Here is a 13410-nt window from a genome sequence, read left to right as displayed (position 1 = left end):
GGGTATGTAAAAATCAAGTGTAGATCTGAAAGTGATTGTTCATTTTAGGAATATTTCCGAATCGTGTATATATCTATGTATTACTCCTACAACCTTTTCTTACCTGTACAGACTGCCCACCGTCGGGATGTCCCTACTCAGTGGACATCGTGCGGCTGAACTGCGTGTTCTGGGACCCTGGGATAGACACGGAGCTGGGCTCATGGAAAGGAGACGGCTGTAGGGTAAGGAAAGCGACTGGCATGAGAGAAACTCTACCTTTTCTGGAAATTTACATAGAATTTAAGCTCACCAAAAACGCTGTTCTTCTACTTATCGACATGTGCAGCTTTGTTTGTGTCCAATGTTTCCCCTCCTCTATATAAATCCTTAGCAACACTAACTTCTTCAAGTACTGTAGAAGTATCTCATGGGATAAGATTTGCAGTCTCATCGTGCAGACTCGAGGTATAGCAGGCACTTCGATACTGGGTATTTCGTTGTTGTCGTTTTTTCTGAGGACCATTTTCTCTCCTTAGTATGTCAATGGAATTTCGTAATAATAATACACTTATCGCAGTAGGGCCTGCTGTAGAGACTACTTCTGACTCACAGAGAAAGGTGCGGTAACTGGCCAGGAAGGAATTGCCAACAACATTGTATTCGACCCAAAGCACATTTTATATTGACTATTAAAGTTGGCTGACTTGTAAATGCACCAGTTTTTCATTGTCAAAACCAAATTGCCATTGGCAAGAAACCCATTGCCATCCCCTTTTCTGTCGCAACGAATGATAATGCTAACCCAGCATGACTCAGAGCGTTAGAATATGCACCGGGGAACTCTTTTTCACTCTCAACTGGACCGATCATGCCCAAGCTTGCACCTATCATCGTCGCGCATTGCTTTCACTCTTCACACAGGTGAGCCCGGCATCCACCCTGGTCTACACAGTCTGCCTGTGCGATCACCTGACCGGGTTTGGCACCTCCGCCGGGACAGAACCCAACAGGATCAACTTCAGGAGCGTCTTCAAGAAGTTCCAGGACCTGGTGAACAACTACGCGGTGTGGACCACCATGGTGGTGCTGATGGGCATGTACGTCTTCATGATCTACCCCGCTCGCAGGAAGGACAAGATAGACGAGCAGGAGGTTCGTCGTCATTGTTGCACGTTTTTTGCTTGCAAAACTATTTACAATAGCTACACAAGCATGTACGTACAGCAAGGCGTATTTTACAACTGCAGTCAGTCTTTCTTCGTTTGATTTCAATGTGCCCTCCTCTTCGTGAAGATCCCTGGCTTCCCAATTTGTTGTCTTTGATGCCTGCCTTGCTAATTATCAGTAAATAAATGATACTGCTCTTCTGTAGGCTTTGTACCAGTTGGACCATTATACAGCAGATTGTGGAAAGGTAGAGGTAGCCCGAAATGCTTGTTATTCATTGTCTAGAGCACTGCGTTGAAAAGCGGAACCTAGCAAATTCTTTCCACAACAGATTGCGGCATCTTGATTATGTGCCCAAAATATCCGACAGAAAGTCGGAGCAAGTTATGTATCTGTCCAGACACAATGCAATACTTAAAGGTAGTAGACACCTTGCAAAGGTAGTATTTGTCATTGTAACTTGCTTGGTCTAAACTAGTCTGTTGTTTTACACCAGTGGAGTATCAAGAACGTGCACGGCAACCGGGAGAGTCATCCCTACCGGTTCCTGGTGAGGGTGGAGACCGGGCACGACTGGGGGGCCGGGACCAGGTCAAAGGTCGCCTTCGTGCTGAACGGAGATGTGGGCAGCACAGGTCCACGGGAGTTTCAGCAGGATGACATGGTTAGTATACTGCTGACATGCAAACATCGCAATCTCTCAACTTCTCTGTCCATCTCTCTCTCAATATCTCTCTCTCTCTCTCTCTATTTATCTCTCTATCTCTATCTCTCTATCTCTCTCTGCCACACTTTCCTTCTCTTTCAGCAGGATGACATGGATAGAACAGCAAGAATATTTTCTCCCTTTCTCTCTCTCTTACCTTGCCTCTTCCTCTCTGATGCTTTCTATCCTGTTTTTGTCTCTCTCGCATCCTCTCTTTCTTCTTCCTTCTATCTTGCTGTTTCTCTCTTCTCGTCATGGCTTCTTTTGTGAGAAAAGATATAAAACTATCAGTCTTTCGCAAGAGATGGCATGGGTTTACCTGTATTTGTGGAAGTAATCTAAAGCATAAAGCAAGAGGATTATTTTCCTTTTCTGGTCTCATTGACTCAATGGCTGCTATGTTGTTACCTCCAATTCTGTTTTGCAGACGTTCCAAAGCGGCGGCGTGAACACCTTCCTGCTGACCACCCCTGAGCCGCTAGGCGGCCTGGCCAGCCTGACCGTGTGGCACGACAACTCGGGGGCGGGCCGCCACGCCTCCTGGTGTCTGGAGAGGGTGGAGGTCACCGACCTGCAGACAAACAAGAGGTATCGCTCCTGGGCTAACTTTGTCTCTTAGACTACATGGCTACGGAAACAAATTTTTTACACATTTAGGACACGTGACGGTTAGCGCCCCTCAGATATAATAAATCACCAATCATCATGCAAACTAAGAGTGTAAAAAACTTTGACGTTGTGGCCTAATGTCTCACCATGTATCGCCAATTTTCTATGGTCATTTTTCTATGATATAAACTGTATGGATATTCTGGTGAATGATAGAAATTGTATTGAAGTTCCTTTTCCTCCTCTCTGAAAAGCAGTAGCTCAAATCTATATTTCCGTAATAAGATATTATTCTGAAACGTTGTAGAGAGCAAAAGTACTTTGTTGGTTATTGTCAATAGTTGAGCCGCTTCGAAGAAACCTTAAGAATCATCTGTATCTGCTGACCTTTTTGTATCATCTTTGTGTGTGTACTGAACCCAGTTCGTGTGTAACGACCGGATCGGCGTGAAGCATCGAGACGGGCGGCTGGTGAGGACCCTGCCTCCCGCAGCGGAGTCGGACGTCACCCTGGGGCAGAGCTTCGGCCTTCAACGGTTAATAAGAGAACTTTTGTATTGTTCTGTGCAGGACCCAGTTCGTGTGTAACGACTGGATCGGTGTGGAGCACGGAGACGGGCGGCTTGTGAGGACCCTGCCTCCCCCGGCAGAGTCGGACGTCTCCCTGGGGCGGAGCTTCGGCCTTCAACGGCTAATAAGAGAACTTTTATATCGTTTTGCGCAGGACCCAGTTCGTGTGTAACGACTGGATCGGTGTAGAGCACGGAGACGGGCGACTGGTGAGAACCCTGCCTCCCGCGGCGGAGTCGGACGTCTCCCTGGGGCAGCGCTTCGGCCTGAAGCTGCGCGAAAAGTTCAAGGACGGGCACGTCTGGCTCTCCGTGGTGACGTCACGACCCAAGAGCTACTTTACCCGCGTGCAGGTGCGTCCGGGGTCACGGCAGAGTCGTACCCGTTTATTTGGCTTGGTAGTCCCCATGTTGGCTACACAAAAGACACTTTATGTCAATAGATCATGATACTATATATACGTGAGTATTTATTACTGTATTTTCCCATATTGTAGCGCCTGTCATGCTGCCTGTGCCTCCTGTACTGTAAGATGATCACCAGCGCCATGTGGTTTCCCGATTCCGAGCAGGGAACATCCAACGTCGTGCTCACCATTGGATCCATCGAGGTACGACTATTCATATTTTATCTATCACCACGTTAAAGCACAACTTGCACTCAACACAACAAAAGACAAGCATGAAGAATTGTGACAGAATCGTCGACGCTGTCACGTAAGATCTGAACACATCAACCAACGGACGTATAACGTCAGCAATAGGTTGAAGGTCGTTTGAAGTTGAGTGATTCCCGGGAATTCGTTAAAACAGATTAGACGGCCTGTTTGGCGTATTTCTCTACACGGTAAAAAAACAGTTAATTTAAGTGCACATACGTACAACGCATTACGACACACTTCTGTTAATTGCACGAGATCTCCAAATGCCAGACCGGTGTTATCCAGCTGGATAACTTCGCATTATTGCATAACCCGTATAATTGCACGAAATACACTGGCACAACGGGGTGTGCAATTTAACGCCTTCTACCGTATGACATTACTCACCAACAGAAACGAACTTGCCGGCCAATAATGTATATCACTCCTCGGACTGCTGTACCTTCCGTATGTATGGGAAGTGGCAAATTAGTTGCTTATTATATGTTTAAAGTAGTTACGATTTTTGTTTTGTACAGCTGACTGCTGAAACTCTGCTGGTGAGCCTCTGGACCACTCTGCAGGTTTTCCCCGTCAACTTCATCATCGTGCAGATCTTCCGACGATGTCGCCCGAAGGTCAAACAAAACTTTAGCTTTAATCTCGGACTCTTATCGGCATCTTTAACTACCATGAATTGAAATAAATTGTGATAGATTTTGATCGATCTTGAAAATCAATTATTAGATAGGTACAAAAGAATAACAGATACAAAGATGGAATATAGGATAAAAGATAATAAGATGAAGGATTAGATGATAAATGATAGATAGAAAGGTATACAGGTAAATGGAAATATAGACGGATAGATAGGTAGATTGATGAATAAATACATTGATACTAGTCTTTTTTTCTAGACGTCATCTAGATTGTTATCGAATAAATAGATATATAGCTGTAGATAGAGAGCAATGGATAGATAGATGGATAGATGTAGATAGCTAGCAAGATACCACCATATGTAAATCTTTGTACTATCTTTTGTCTCAGGGCGCGCCGAAGTCGTCAGGCCGGAAGCTGCCGCACTGGTGCCTGTACGTGGGGTGGGCGCTGCTGGTCCTGACCACCCTGGTCTCCGGGTTCTTCCTCCTGCTGTACAGTCTGGAGTGGGGGAGGGACAAGTCCGTAAAGTGGCTCACAGCGTTCGGACTGTCCTTCCTGCAGTCCATGGTGGTGGTTCAACCGGCTCAGGTGAAACTACTTATCCACTTAAAATATTCCTTATTGCAAACGGCAAGTACGGGGAAACATTGTACTTGCCAACATGGAGCTTTGAGTTTGCCTCAGAGCAATCGTTTTATTGAAAAACTTTCCTTTCTTGTTCATAATTTTTCGATATATTTGACCATATTGTACCTTTCTTTACATAAAAAGAGGCTGTAAATTCCTTTTGAGTCTTATTTTTACTTTTTGATGAATTCTATTTGTTTATTTGTTTTTGTTTTTTTAATTATGCTGAAGGCTATTATGTTGACCTTTGGAACGACAATCCTCTGTGCATTTCGTAAGAAGAAGAGCGCCACTGGCGACAAAGACGAGGATGTCGAAGCGGGAAAGCGCCAGCCTGTCGATGGCAAGTATTATAAGCATCGCAGTGTGTGCCTATAGTCATTAGTACTGTCTCCTAGTCACGCTGTGGCGTACTGCGACCCCTATGATAGGGGAGGTGGGTTGTTTAGACTCCTTGCTCGAGGCCACTCTTCCAGGTTCAGCAAAATAGCATGGCTGTTGTGATATCGAGTGCAGACATACCACAGCTCGATGCTGCATCTTTGCTTAACATTTGTCTGCATCCATCTGCTTTGTGCGTGACGTAACGGGTAGAACTCTGGGCTGTGTTTCAAGATGTCCCTTTGGAAGGGCACTCAGCACTACTTTCCCTGCAGTGGAGTGATGCCCAACGAGCCACACCGCTAATCTTTCAAAAAGTGTGCCCAAAACACACACGGATTTGGTGTGCTAATATTTTCTACCAAGAGACGTAATTATTTTACTCCCATCCACAGAGACCCTCCCCACCCAGACCCAGAACGCCTGGTCAGACCCGGAGGAAACGGAACAGCTGAAGCAGCAGCGTGACGAGAGGAAGAACTGGCTACAGCTGACCGGCAACGGCAAGCGGTGTATTGTGGGTATCATCATCATCGCTGCCGCCTGGCTGATGGTCCATGAGGCGTGGAGTCCTTCCGCCCCTGCCATTAACCAAGGCCTGAAAACTGGCTTCTTAAATGGGACCGACTCGGTAGGTTCTCTTTATAACTTACTTTGATTGTTTTGGTATTGGTCCTAATATATAATTTCCAGCAGATTTTATTCATTAGATTTGTTGCAGAAAGGATATCACAACTTATTGTGGCGTCTTTTGCAATAGTCATTTTTTTATAGATGGAATAGACACTGTAAGATATTTTGAATGCTATTCCCTACATTGGTCCTGATGTGGTTTCCTCTTCATCTTTTTTTCCGGGCGCTTTAAAAAAAAATCTCCAGAAGATCTTATCCAGGCAATGTTTACTTCGCAAACGATATCAGAATTCATCGCAGCTTGTCTTACACCAACCGATGACTTTTGTTCCAGGTTAAGGCGCATGAGGACGTGCTGTCGTGGCTGGAAGGTGACCTCGCGCGTCAGCTGTACCCAACACAACAGTACAACGGCGCCGCGCTGGGCTGGAAGGACGGAGTGTTCATCAACGACATGCCTGCTTACCGGGTGGGGCCGATCCGCCTCAGGCAGTTCAGGGGGCACACAGGTACAATCAATCAATCAATCAATCAATCAATCAATCAAAATCATCAACCAATCAAAAATTCAATCAATCACCAATCAAGCAGCAAGCAACCAATCAATAAATCGATACACTTTTAGAAATTAGAATTTGTTTTCAACGAGTGTTGGTGAAAATATCTATGAACTGGAAATCAAAAGGAGTATACGTTGTGCAGTTATTATATAACGGTATGCGTAATCCATCTATCTCTTTCTCAGGCCTGTGTGACGTTCCACTGCCGGCTCTTCGTTCCAACCAGACGTGCTTGAGTCCATACGTCAGCGGGATGGCAGACGACGCACTCGCATCCGTCCCAGAGTCGAATCCTGCAAACTTCGCTCACGTTGTCCACGGGACAAGGGGATCGTACGGCGGACCCGGTTACAGCGTCGAGCTCGGAGAGATAAAGGCGGACATGATGGAAGCGCTCGAGGTCCTGAAGGCAAATCAGTGGATCGACCCGTTCACGGCCGCTCTCGTGCTGGACGTGACGCTGTACCACGCCAACACCAACCTGGTCAGCACAGTGTCCGTGCTCTTCGAGTTCCCGCCAACAAAGGGAGCCATCACGACCCTCCAAGTCGCCACATTCCCGCTGGCCGCGCAGGGCATCGCCTCCACCATCCTTTTCGTGGCCAAGGCCATGTTCGTCGCCTGCATCCTCTACGTCATTATCCGCCTTGTGAAGAAGGCGCGCAAGGAGGGGAGGGCCATCTTCCTCCAGCTCTGGACCATCGTGGACGTGGCGTCGGTCGTGACGGCGCTTTACGTCATCGTGGCGATCGCTATGAAGGACGCCTCAGCGGGGAAAGCAAAGGCGCTCATCAGCCAGGAATTACAGAAGGGTAAGTCATTTGTCTCTGCATTTTATACCTTCACGTTTGTTACATTGAAAAACTGGTACAATGTCCAAGTGGGTACAGTTTTCGCCATACATTCGGTAGGTTGTGAGTTCGACTCCAGGCTGGATCACACGAAATGCTACATACAGCGTTGTCTTTTTAGACTTAGCATTTGGGAGAGAATATGGTGCACATGCCAGTGGACTAGGCCCTTGGCCTTGCTGTAGTAAGCTGTGTTTCCCAAGGACAATTGAAACGGTGATGGTCGCCACTTTATGTACTTTCTAGTACGAGTGGGACTTTTGTTAACATCATTCGTTGTATTACTGCTTTAGACAGTATCATTTAAATACTGTTGTCTGAGGCAAGTGTCTAGGAAGCGTTTCACCTTTGTATAAATATGAACATTTTCGAACCGTTTCCTGTTCAGAGCAACGCGGCTTCGTGGACCTGTCTGAGGTCGCCTTCTGGAGCGACCAGTTGACCTCCGCCGTCGCCATGGTGATCTGGTTCAACCTGGTGAAGATCTGCAGCCTGATGAGGGTCAGTAACCGGGTCCGCACGTATCTCGGTGAGTTGTGATTTTCTTATTCATATAGTTAATTGCTTCCATCCCTCATTACGTATTAAAGACGTGTCATTCTTAGTCCAGCTCCCACCGAGAAATGCTGTGTCTTATCTCCATCTTCTTTCCAGATGTGCTGATCCAAACCCGCCTGCAGCTGCTGGGCAGCCTAGCCATCTTCCTCCTGACCGTCGCAGGCTTCAGCATGTTGGGTAAGTTGGCGGATTATTTATGATTTGCACACATGTGACTTATTGTATCACACAGCGTGCGTGTCGCTTGCTCGTTGAAGTGTTGACCAAAGGGCTATGGATTTACTAGTTCCAGTCCTGGTGAAGATATATAAACAACTAATAAAGCATGAACAAATACCACATCACTTTTAGCCCCAAAGCCTCTTACATTCTTTGCGTCAGCGTAATTTTAGATAAGAACACGAGATTTCACAGCTTCAAACAAACAAATAAGCAAACAAACAGTCCGGAGACAAAGAGCATGCCATTATTCGACCCTGTGTTAGATGTTACCTGCTCACTTTCAACCACTTCTGTCCTCCCAGGCCACCTGCTGTTCTGCCCGTACGTGGAGACGTTCCGGTCGCTGACCGCCGCCACAGCCGACCTGGCGTTCCTGCCGTGGGCAGACGTCAGCTACGACGTCCTCGCCACGCCCAGCGAGGTGGTGGGACCGCTGTTCCTCCTCACCTCAAGCTTCACCCTCCTGTTTATGGTGCTCAGCTTCACGGCAGGCGTGTTCGTCAGCGCGACGTCCGCCATGATGGGCGAGAAGGGCAGGGGGAAGGTCGTCGCGGCACGGCAGCGGGGGGAGAGGCGCGCCAGGGCCGCCAGAGAGAACAGGGTTGCGGCGCCTCCAGCCCGTAACGATCTGCACTATTGCAACTGCGATGATGGGAACGAGTGTTTTGGTCAGACCCACACAGCTGAGACACAGGTCTAAATCAGAACACTTGTGATGAACCTGCATTGTATGGCTGTACGATGTTAACCAGGTTCACAGTACATCTACAGTAAGGCTATTTTCTCAGTCTACTAATCTATGGAACTCTCTTGATGACAACTCGTTCCCTTCTCTACAACCTTTAAGCCTTTAAAACTAATAATCGTCGCTATCTCCTTGTATAATGATGTTTACCATTCATCAACTCACGTCATTGCCTAGGAATGATCTTATGGACTTACTTTGAACAATGCCGACCTGGACCGGAAATGGACATGAAAACTAGATTTGAATTTGATGTGTGTAGTCGTATTTCTTTTTTTTTTCAAGTAATACAAATGATTGTTTAGTATGTTACATTGTAATTGTTGTTTACAGCAGTATTTGTTTATATTCTTTAATTTATATCACTTGAAAATAGGTAATTATTCACCTACATATTGCTGCTATTGATATCTCAGATTTGAAAGTTACAAAGCATGATATGTACTGTACTTCAAATGCATGTAATACCTTTTGTGTTAGATCCACTGTTGGTGGGTCGCTAATTTCATATAGGTGACTGGCTTTCAATGAACTGATAACGGATACAAAAGGGGTAATCATGGAAAATCAACTAAATTTTTACCACTGAATCGAAGTTTCATATTAGTTTGGTATATATGGTCATAAGAAAAAGAGAACAAAAGAAGGAGAATTGCATTATTTTAGAATAGGTCACAAGTATTTTCGACAAATATCGAAGTTGTGTGATAATAAGATATATTGCAAAAACAAAAAAAAAAATTCTGTATTTCTGACAGCCTGTAATGGCAGTTTTGCCTGTTCTCGCTGCTCCAACATGTATTGTAACCCTATTCAGACGGGGAGGAGCTTTTGAGGCCTGCGCCAACTTTTATTTCGCATAATACCTGAACGGCTTACGCGAGAGGCACCATATTAGTAACTTTCGGATAATGAAATACATTGCTGCAATCAGTAAAGGAAAAATGTTATGCAATTTAGTATATCCTTCCTAATCAAAAATGCATAGTTATTGCTACTGTAATGGTGTCATCTGCCTTAGAATTCGCAACTACCTAGTATTTTTTCATCCACTATGAACGCTAAAAAAATGCATTTTTGAAATTCAAGTCGGTTGAGCCAAGATGGCGGACCCAAACTAGTATTTGAAATATGTATGAGGGAATTTTATGACGTCATGATGACGCCATTGATGTTGCTATTGACAATAGAAGTCGTAACAGATATTATTAGTCCGTTATCAACCTGTTGCATTTCCTTCTGTTTTCTGGGAATAGCCTATTTTCATGGTTCTAGCAATACAATCACGCAGATGACGTCACAATGTTGCATTATAATGCCATCAATTTTTTTACAAGCCTCTTATTTTCCGTTTACATCCTGTTATAAAATTCTAACTGTCCTATAATAAGCTGATTTGCAGTTATGAGAGTTTCAACCGCGGACCTCAAAGCCCATCACCCCCCCCCCCCGTCCGAATAGGGTTAAATCAAAGGATGCTGATTGCAACTAACGCGATCGCGAGTGACTACTTAAATTGCATGAATTGTAGGAATGCTTGTAGAGTAGAGAAAAATTAGCAAGAAAATACAAAATTTGTTCGATCGAATTGAATCTAACTTCATCAAATTAAGAACCAAAAATGATGGGAAAAGATACCAATCAAAATCCTCCTATCAATTCAGGTTGGAAATTGGAAACAACCTGCTTAGAATTGATCACGGGCACGGATTGGGCATGGATCACTGCTACTGGATGTCGGGGAGCCCCTACGACCACTGAGGTTACGGGCCGTGAGTGAGTGAGTGTGCTTAGAATTAAAAAAAACAGATTGTGTTGATATACTTTCAGGATTTGTAACATGTCAACAAAAGTATCCAAATTTTCCCAAATGTTATCCTATCTAATTCTTATATAATTATATTTAGCACAAAATGTGGAGATTTTGTAGGAAACAATTGTTAAGCTTCAAAACTTCCAAATATGTTCGTCTACCTTGTAAAATCAACTTTACATCGAAATATCCATCCGACGATTTGATTTGAATAAACTTTGATTGGCTTGCTATTTCAGCATGTGTATTTATTTTATACTTTGTGACAAGTTAAGTAGCATTTGTTGTCATCTGCTAAATATGACATCAATCATTACAAGTATATCTGGCATAACAAACAATATACATGTACAGTTGTTTTTTTCATTCCCTCCAAAAAAAGTCCTTTGATTAGTCCTCAACAGGCTACACACACATACATACACGTTGGCCTGAAACTTTATCGATACTGGAAACTTTGAATCTCTTGCAACTTCATGATGTCTACTCAATATTTCGTTATGGTAGAATCCTAAAGATAAACAGTACGACAGAGCTTTTTTAACAAAGCCAATGCACAGCAACTGTTGAATCGTCAATGACTCCGAGGGCTGGTACTGTAGCAAAGGCTGGACGCGCACCTCCGGTTGATACACGGTATCAAACTTGCTGACATTTTAGTCCGAACTCGCCACAATTAATCCACGTCAGACAGGTCGCCATGCTTTTCACCTGGCTCGTGTGACATTTTGAGGAGAGAAATAACGAATAGACGACATTGTTTCGATTTAAAAATTTCTTTGGAACTAATTCAATCATCCACATTTTTCTTGGAAATAATGGTATAAGGAATACTTTGAAAAATGTGGGTCATGCCGGGGTCTGTCATGTTTCTTTCTGCTTTATGGTTACAGAAATTATCCTGCTGAAGGTAATGACGAAATGGCACCCTTTTGACATTTTGTGACACATTAAAATGTCCAACGGCCATCACCCTTCGTTACTGATTTAAAAGTCTGCGTCCATTGAATAGATGCTCATTCGTCCTTTGCCAATCATGGCTTTTTCTGTCTACTGAAACTGAAGAAAGACAGATAGATTTTTGCAGTTTTCCACACGGATAACAGAAACCTACTGTGAAAAGTTTGGTGGTTTATAAATGCATCGCAAAACGAAAGAATGAAACCTCGATTGATGCCTCAAAATCATAGAAACTACGGAATTACAACGTCAGCATACCCCGAGGTAATGCCTTTTCTATCTTGGGGCAATCCTCTAGACGTCGTAAAAGTGCAGGATAAAGATAGAGAAATCCACTTAAAGTCCCCAATAGTAGTAAGTATATACCAGCTCCATCAGAGATGCCATTCCTAGAGCTTTCCATTAGATATGGCATTCCCAAAGTGTACGCATCATGCCTTAGGGGATTATGAAGGCTTAGTAGAAAGCCTTATGATATAACGTCAGTCCCCGTTGGAGGTACAGCACTCAAGACACGCCAATCTTCCTTAAGAACCTGCGTTGTTTTTAATTCTCCTTTCTGTCGGTCTTCTGAATCAGACAGGTGTGTAATCGTCTTGAGCGTTATCTTAACATCATCTTCTTCTAGTCGCTGTTTAAATCCTCAGAACTGATTCATTGCTTAGGAGGACCGCACGATAAGTGAGCAAGAAAGAACGTGCGATTGATGAGGAAGAACTGAATACCAATCCAAAGGGCGACGTGCTGAGAATATGACATAAAGAAACGGAAAGCATTTGAAATGTTAAGATACACATACACATACAAGAAATGATACAATCAGGCAAGCCTACAGTGGAGGAACAGTTCATTTCGTATTTGCAATCAAGTATGATAATACTTCTAAAAGCCCAGATGAACTTTAAAGCTGGACTAGTTATTTTGGTTTGTTTATCTGTATTTATGGATTTTCTCAATAAAGTGTTAAAAAGGTGCCATAATTTTACAAACTCTGAGAAAGAATTCTTTTCGAGATAAGATGGAACTTTTTGATACATGTCTAATGTTAAAATAGCTTGACTCCCAAGGCTTAATGTAACCAGCCTTGATGCTTTCAGTCAGCAGCCACATGATCCCATCATTGCCTGGAGACGTCAGACTCAATCCCAGCACTTAGCAAGTGGAACTACTGCGTCACAGGAATCGAAAGGAGTCGTCTAAGGCGGTGTACCGAAAGTGCGAAATGGGACGAAAAGGAACGAAAAGGAAAGTGCCGAAAGTGTGAAAAGGAACAAAATGAAAGGACATATGAAGTGAAATAGAATCGATGGGAATATAAGGAACGGTTCTGTGAGCGGCAAGTATACGTATGAAACGTGTTTTATTTTTGCATTTTGTATAGCTTTTTCCACGAAATACCTGCATCCCCAACGTTCAATGGAAGACTGAACGTTGCACAGTTGATGAGACCATGCTTATCCATGTCCATATACTTGTTAATGTGGTTATAAGCTACATGATCCAATCATTGCCTGAAGACGGCCGACTCAATCCGAGCACTTAACAAGTGGAAACAACCGCATCACTGCCCGCGGACATTGGAATCGAAAGGAGTCGTCTAAGGCCACATTTCTAATAGTGATCGCTGAGCGACCGTACAACAACCGACATCGGGCTTTTTGTGACCCTCTTTTTATTGAAATAATAAGATACTAGAAAATGTCTTGTAATCTAAAAACATTCA

At 44.1% G+C, this 13410-nt stretch overlaps 1 protein-coding gene across 1 annotated transcript; it reads left to right on the top strand.

The window, feature by feature from the left end:
* Positions 1-789: 789 nt before the first annotated feature.
* Positions 790-9270, top strand: LOC118428648 (polycystic kidney disease protein 1-like 2). The gene is made up of 15 exons (XM_035838757.1): positions 790-1134; positions 1646-1813; positions 2283-2443; positions 3035-3115; positions 3189-3387; positions 3531-3644; positions 4214-4312; positions 4725-4925; positions 5196-5307; positions 5741-5976; positions 6313-6487; positions 6724-7350; positions 7778-7918; positions 8044-8124; positions 8472-9270. The coding sequence occupies exons 1-15, from the start codon at positions 790-792 to the stop codon at positions 8867-8869; spliced, it is 3138 nt and encodes a 1045-aa protein (XP_035694650.1). The 3' UTR covers positions 8870-9270.
* Positions 9271-13410: the final 4140 nt, after the last annotated feature.

This window comes from Branchiostoma floridae, chromosome 13, assembly GCF_000003815.2.
Source record: "Branchiostoma floridae strain S238N-H82 chromosome 13, Bfl_VNyyK, whole genome shotgun sequence".
Lineage (NCBI taxonomy): Eukaryota > Metazoa > Chordata > Leptocardii > Amphioxiformes > Branchiostomatidae > Branchiostoma > Branchiostoma floridae.
This window is presented reverse-complemented; position numbering and strand designations above follow the sequence as displayed.

Bases quoted from the DNA above. Each gene is read 5' to 3' on its own strand.
- LOC118428648 (XM_035838757.1), top strand. From the start codon at position 790: ATGACTCAGAGCGTTAGAATATGCACCGGGGAACTCTTTTTCACTCTC. The intron at 1,135-1,645 runs GTTCGTCGTCAT...GTTTTACACCAG, and splicing joins ACAAGATAGACGAGCAGGAG to TGGAGTATCAAGAACGTGCA. The intron at 7,919-8,043 runs GTGAGTTGTGAT...TCTTCTTTCCAG, and splicing joins CCGGGTCCGCACGTATCTCG to ATGTGCTGATCCAAACCCGC.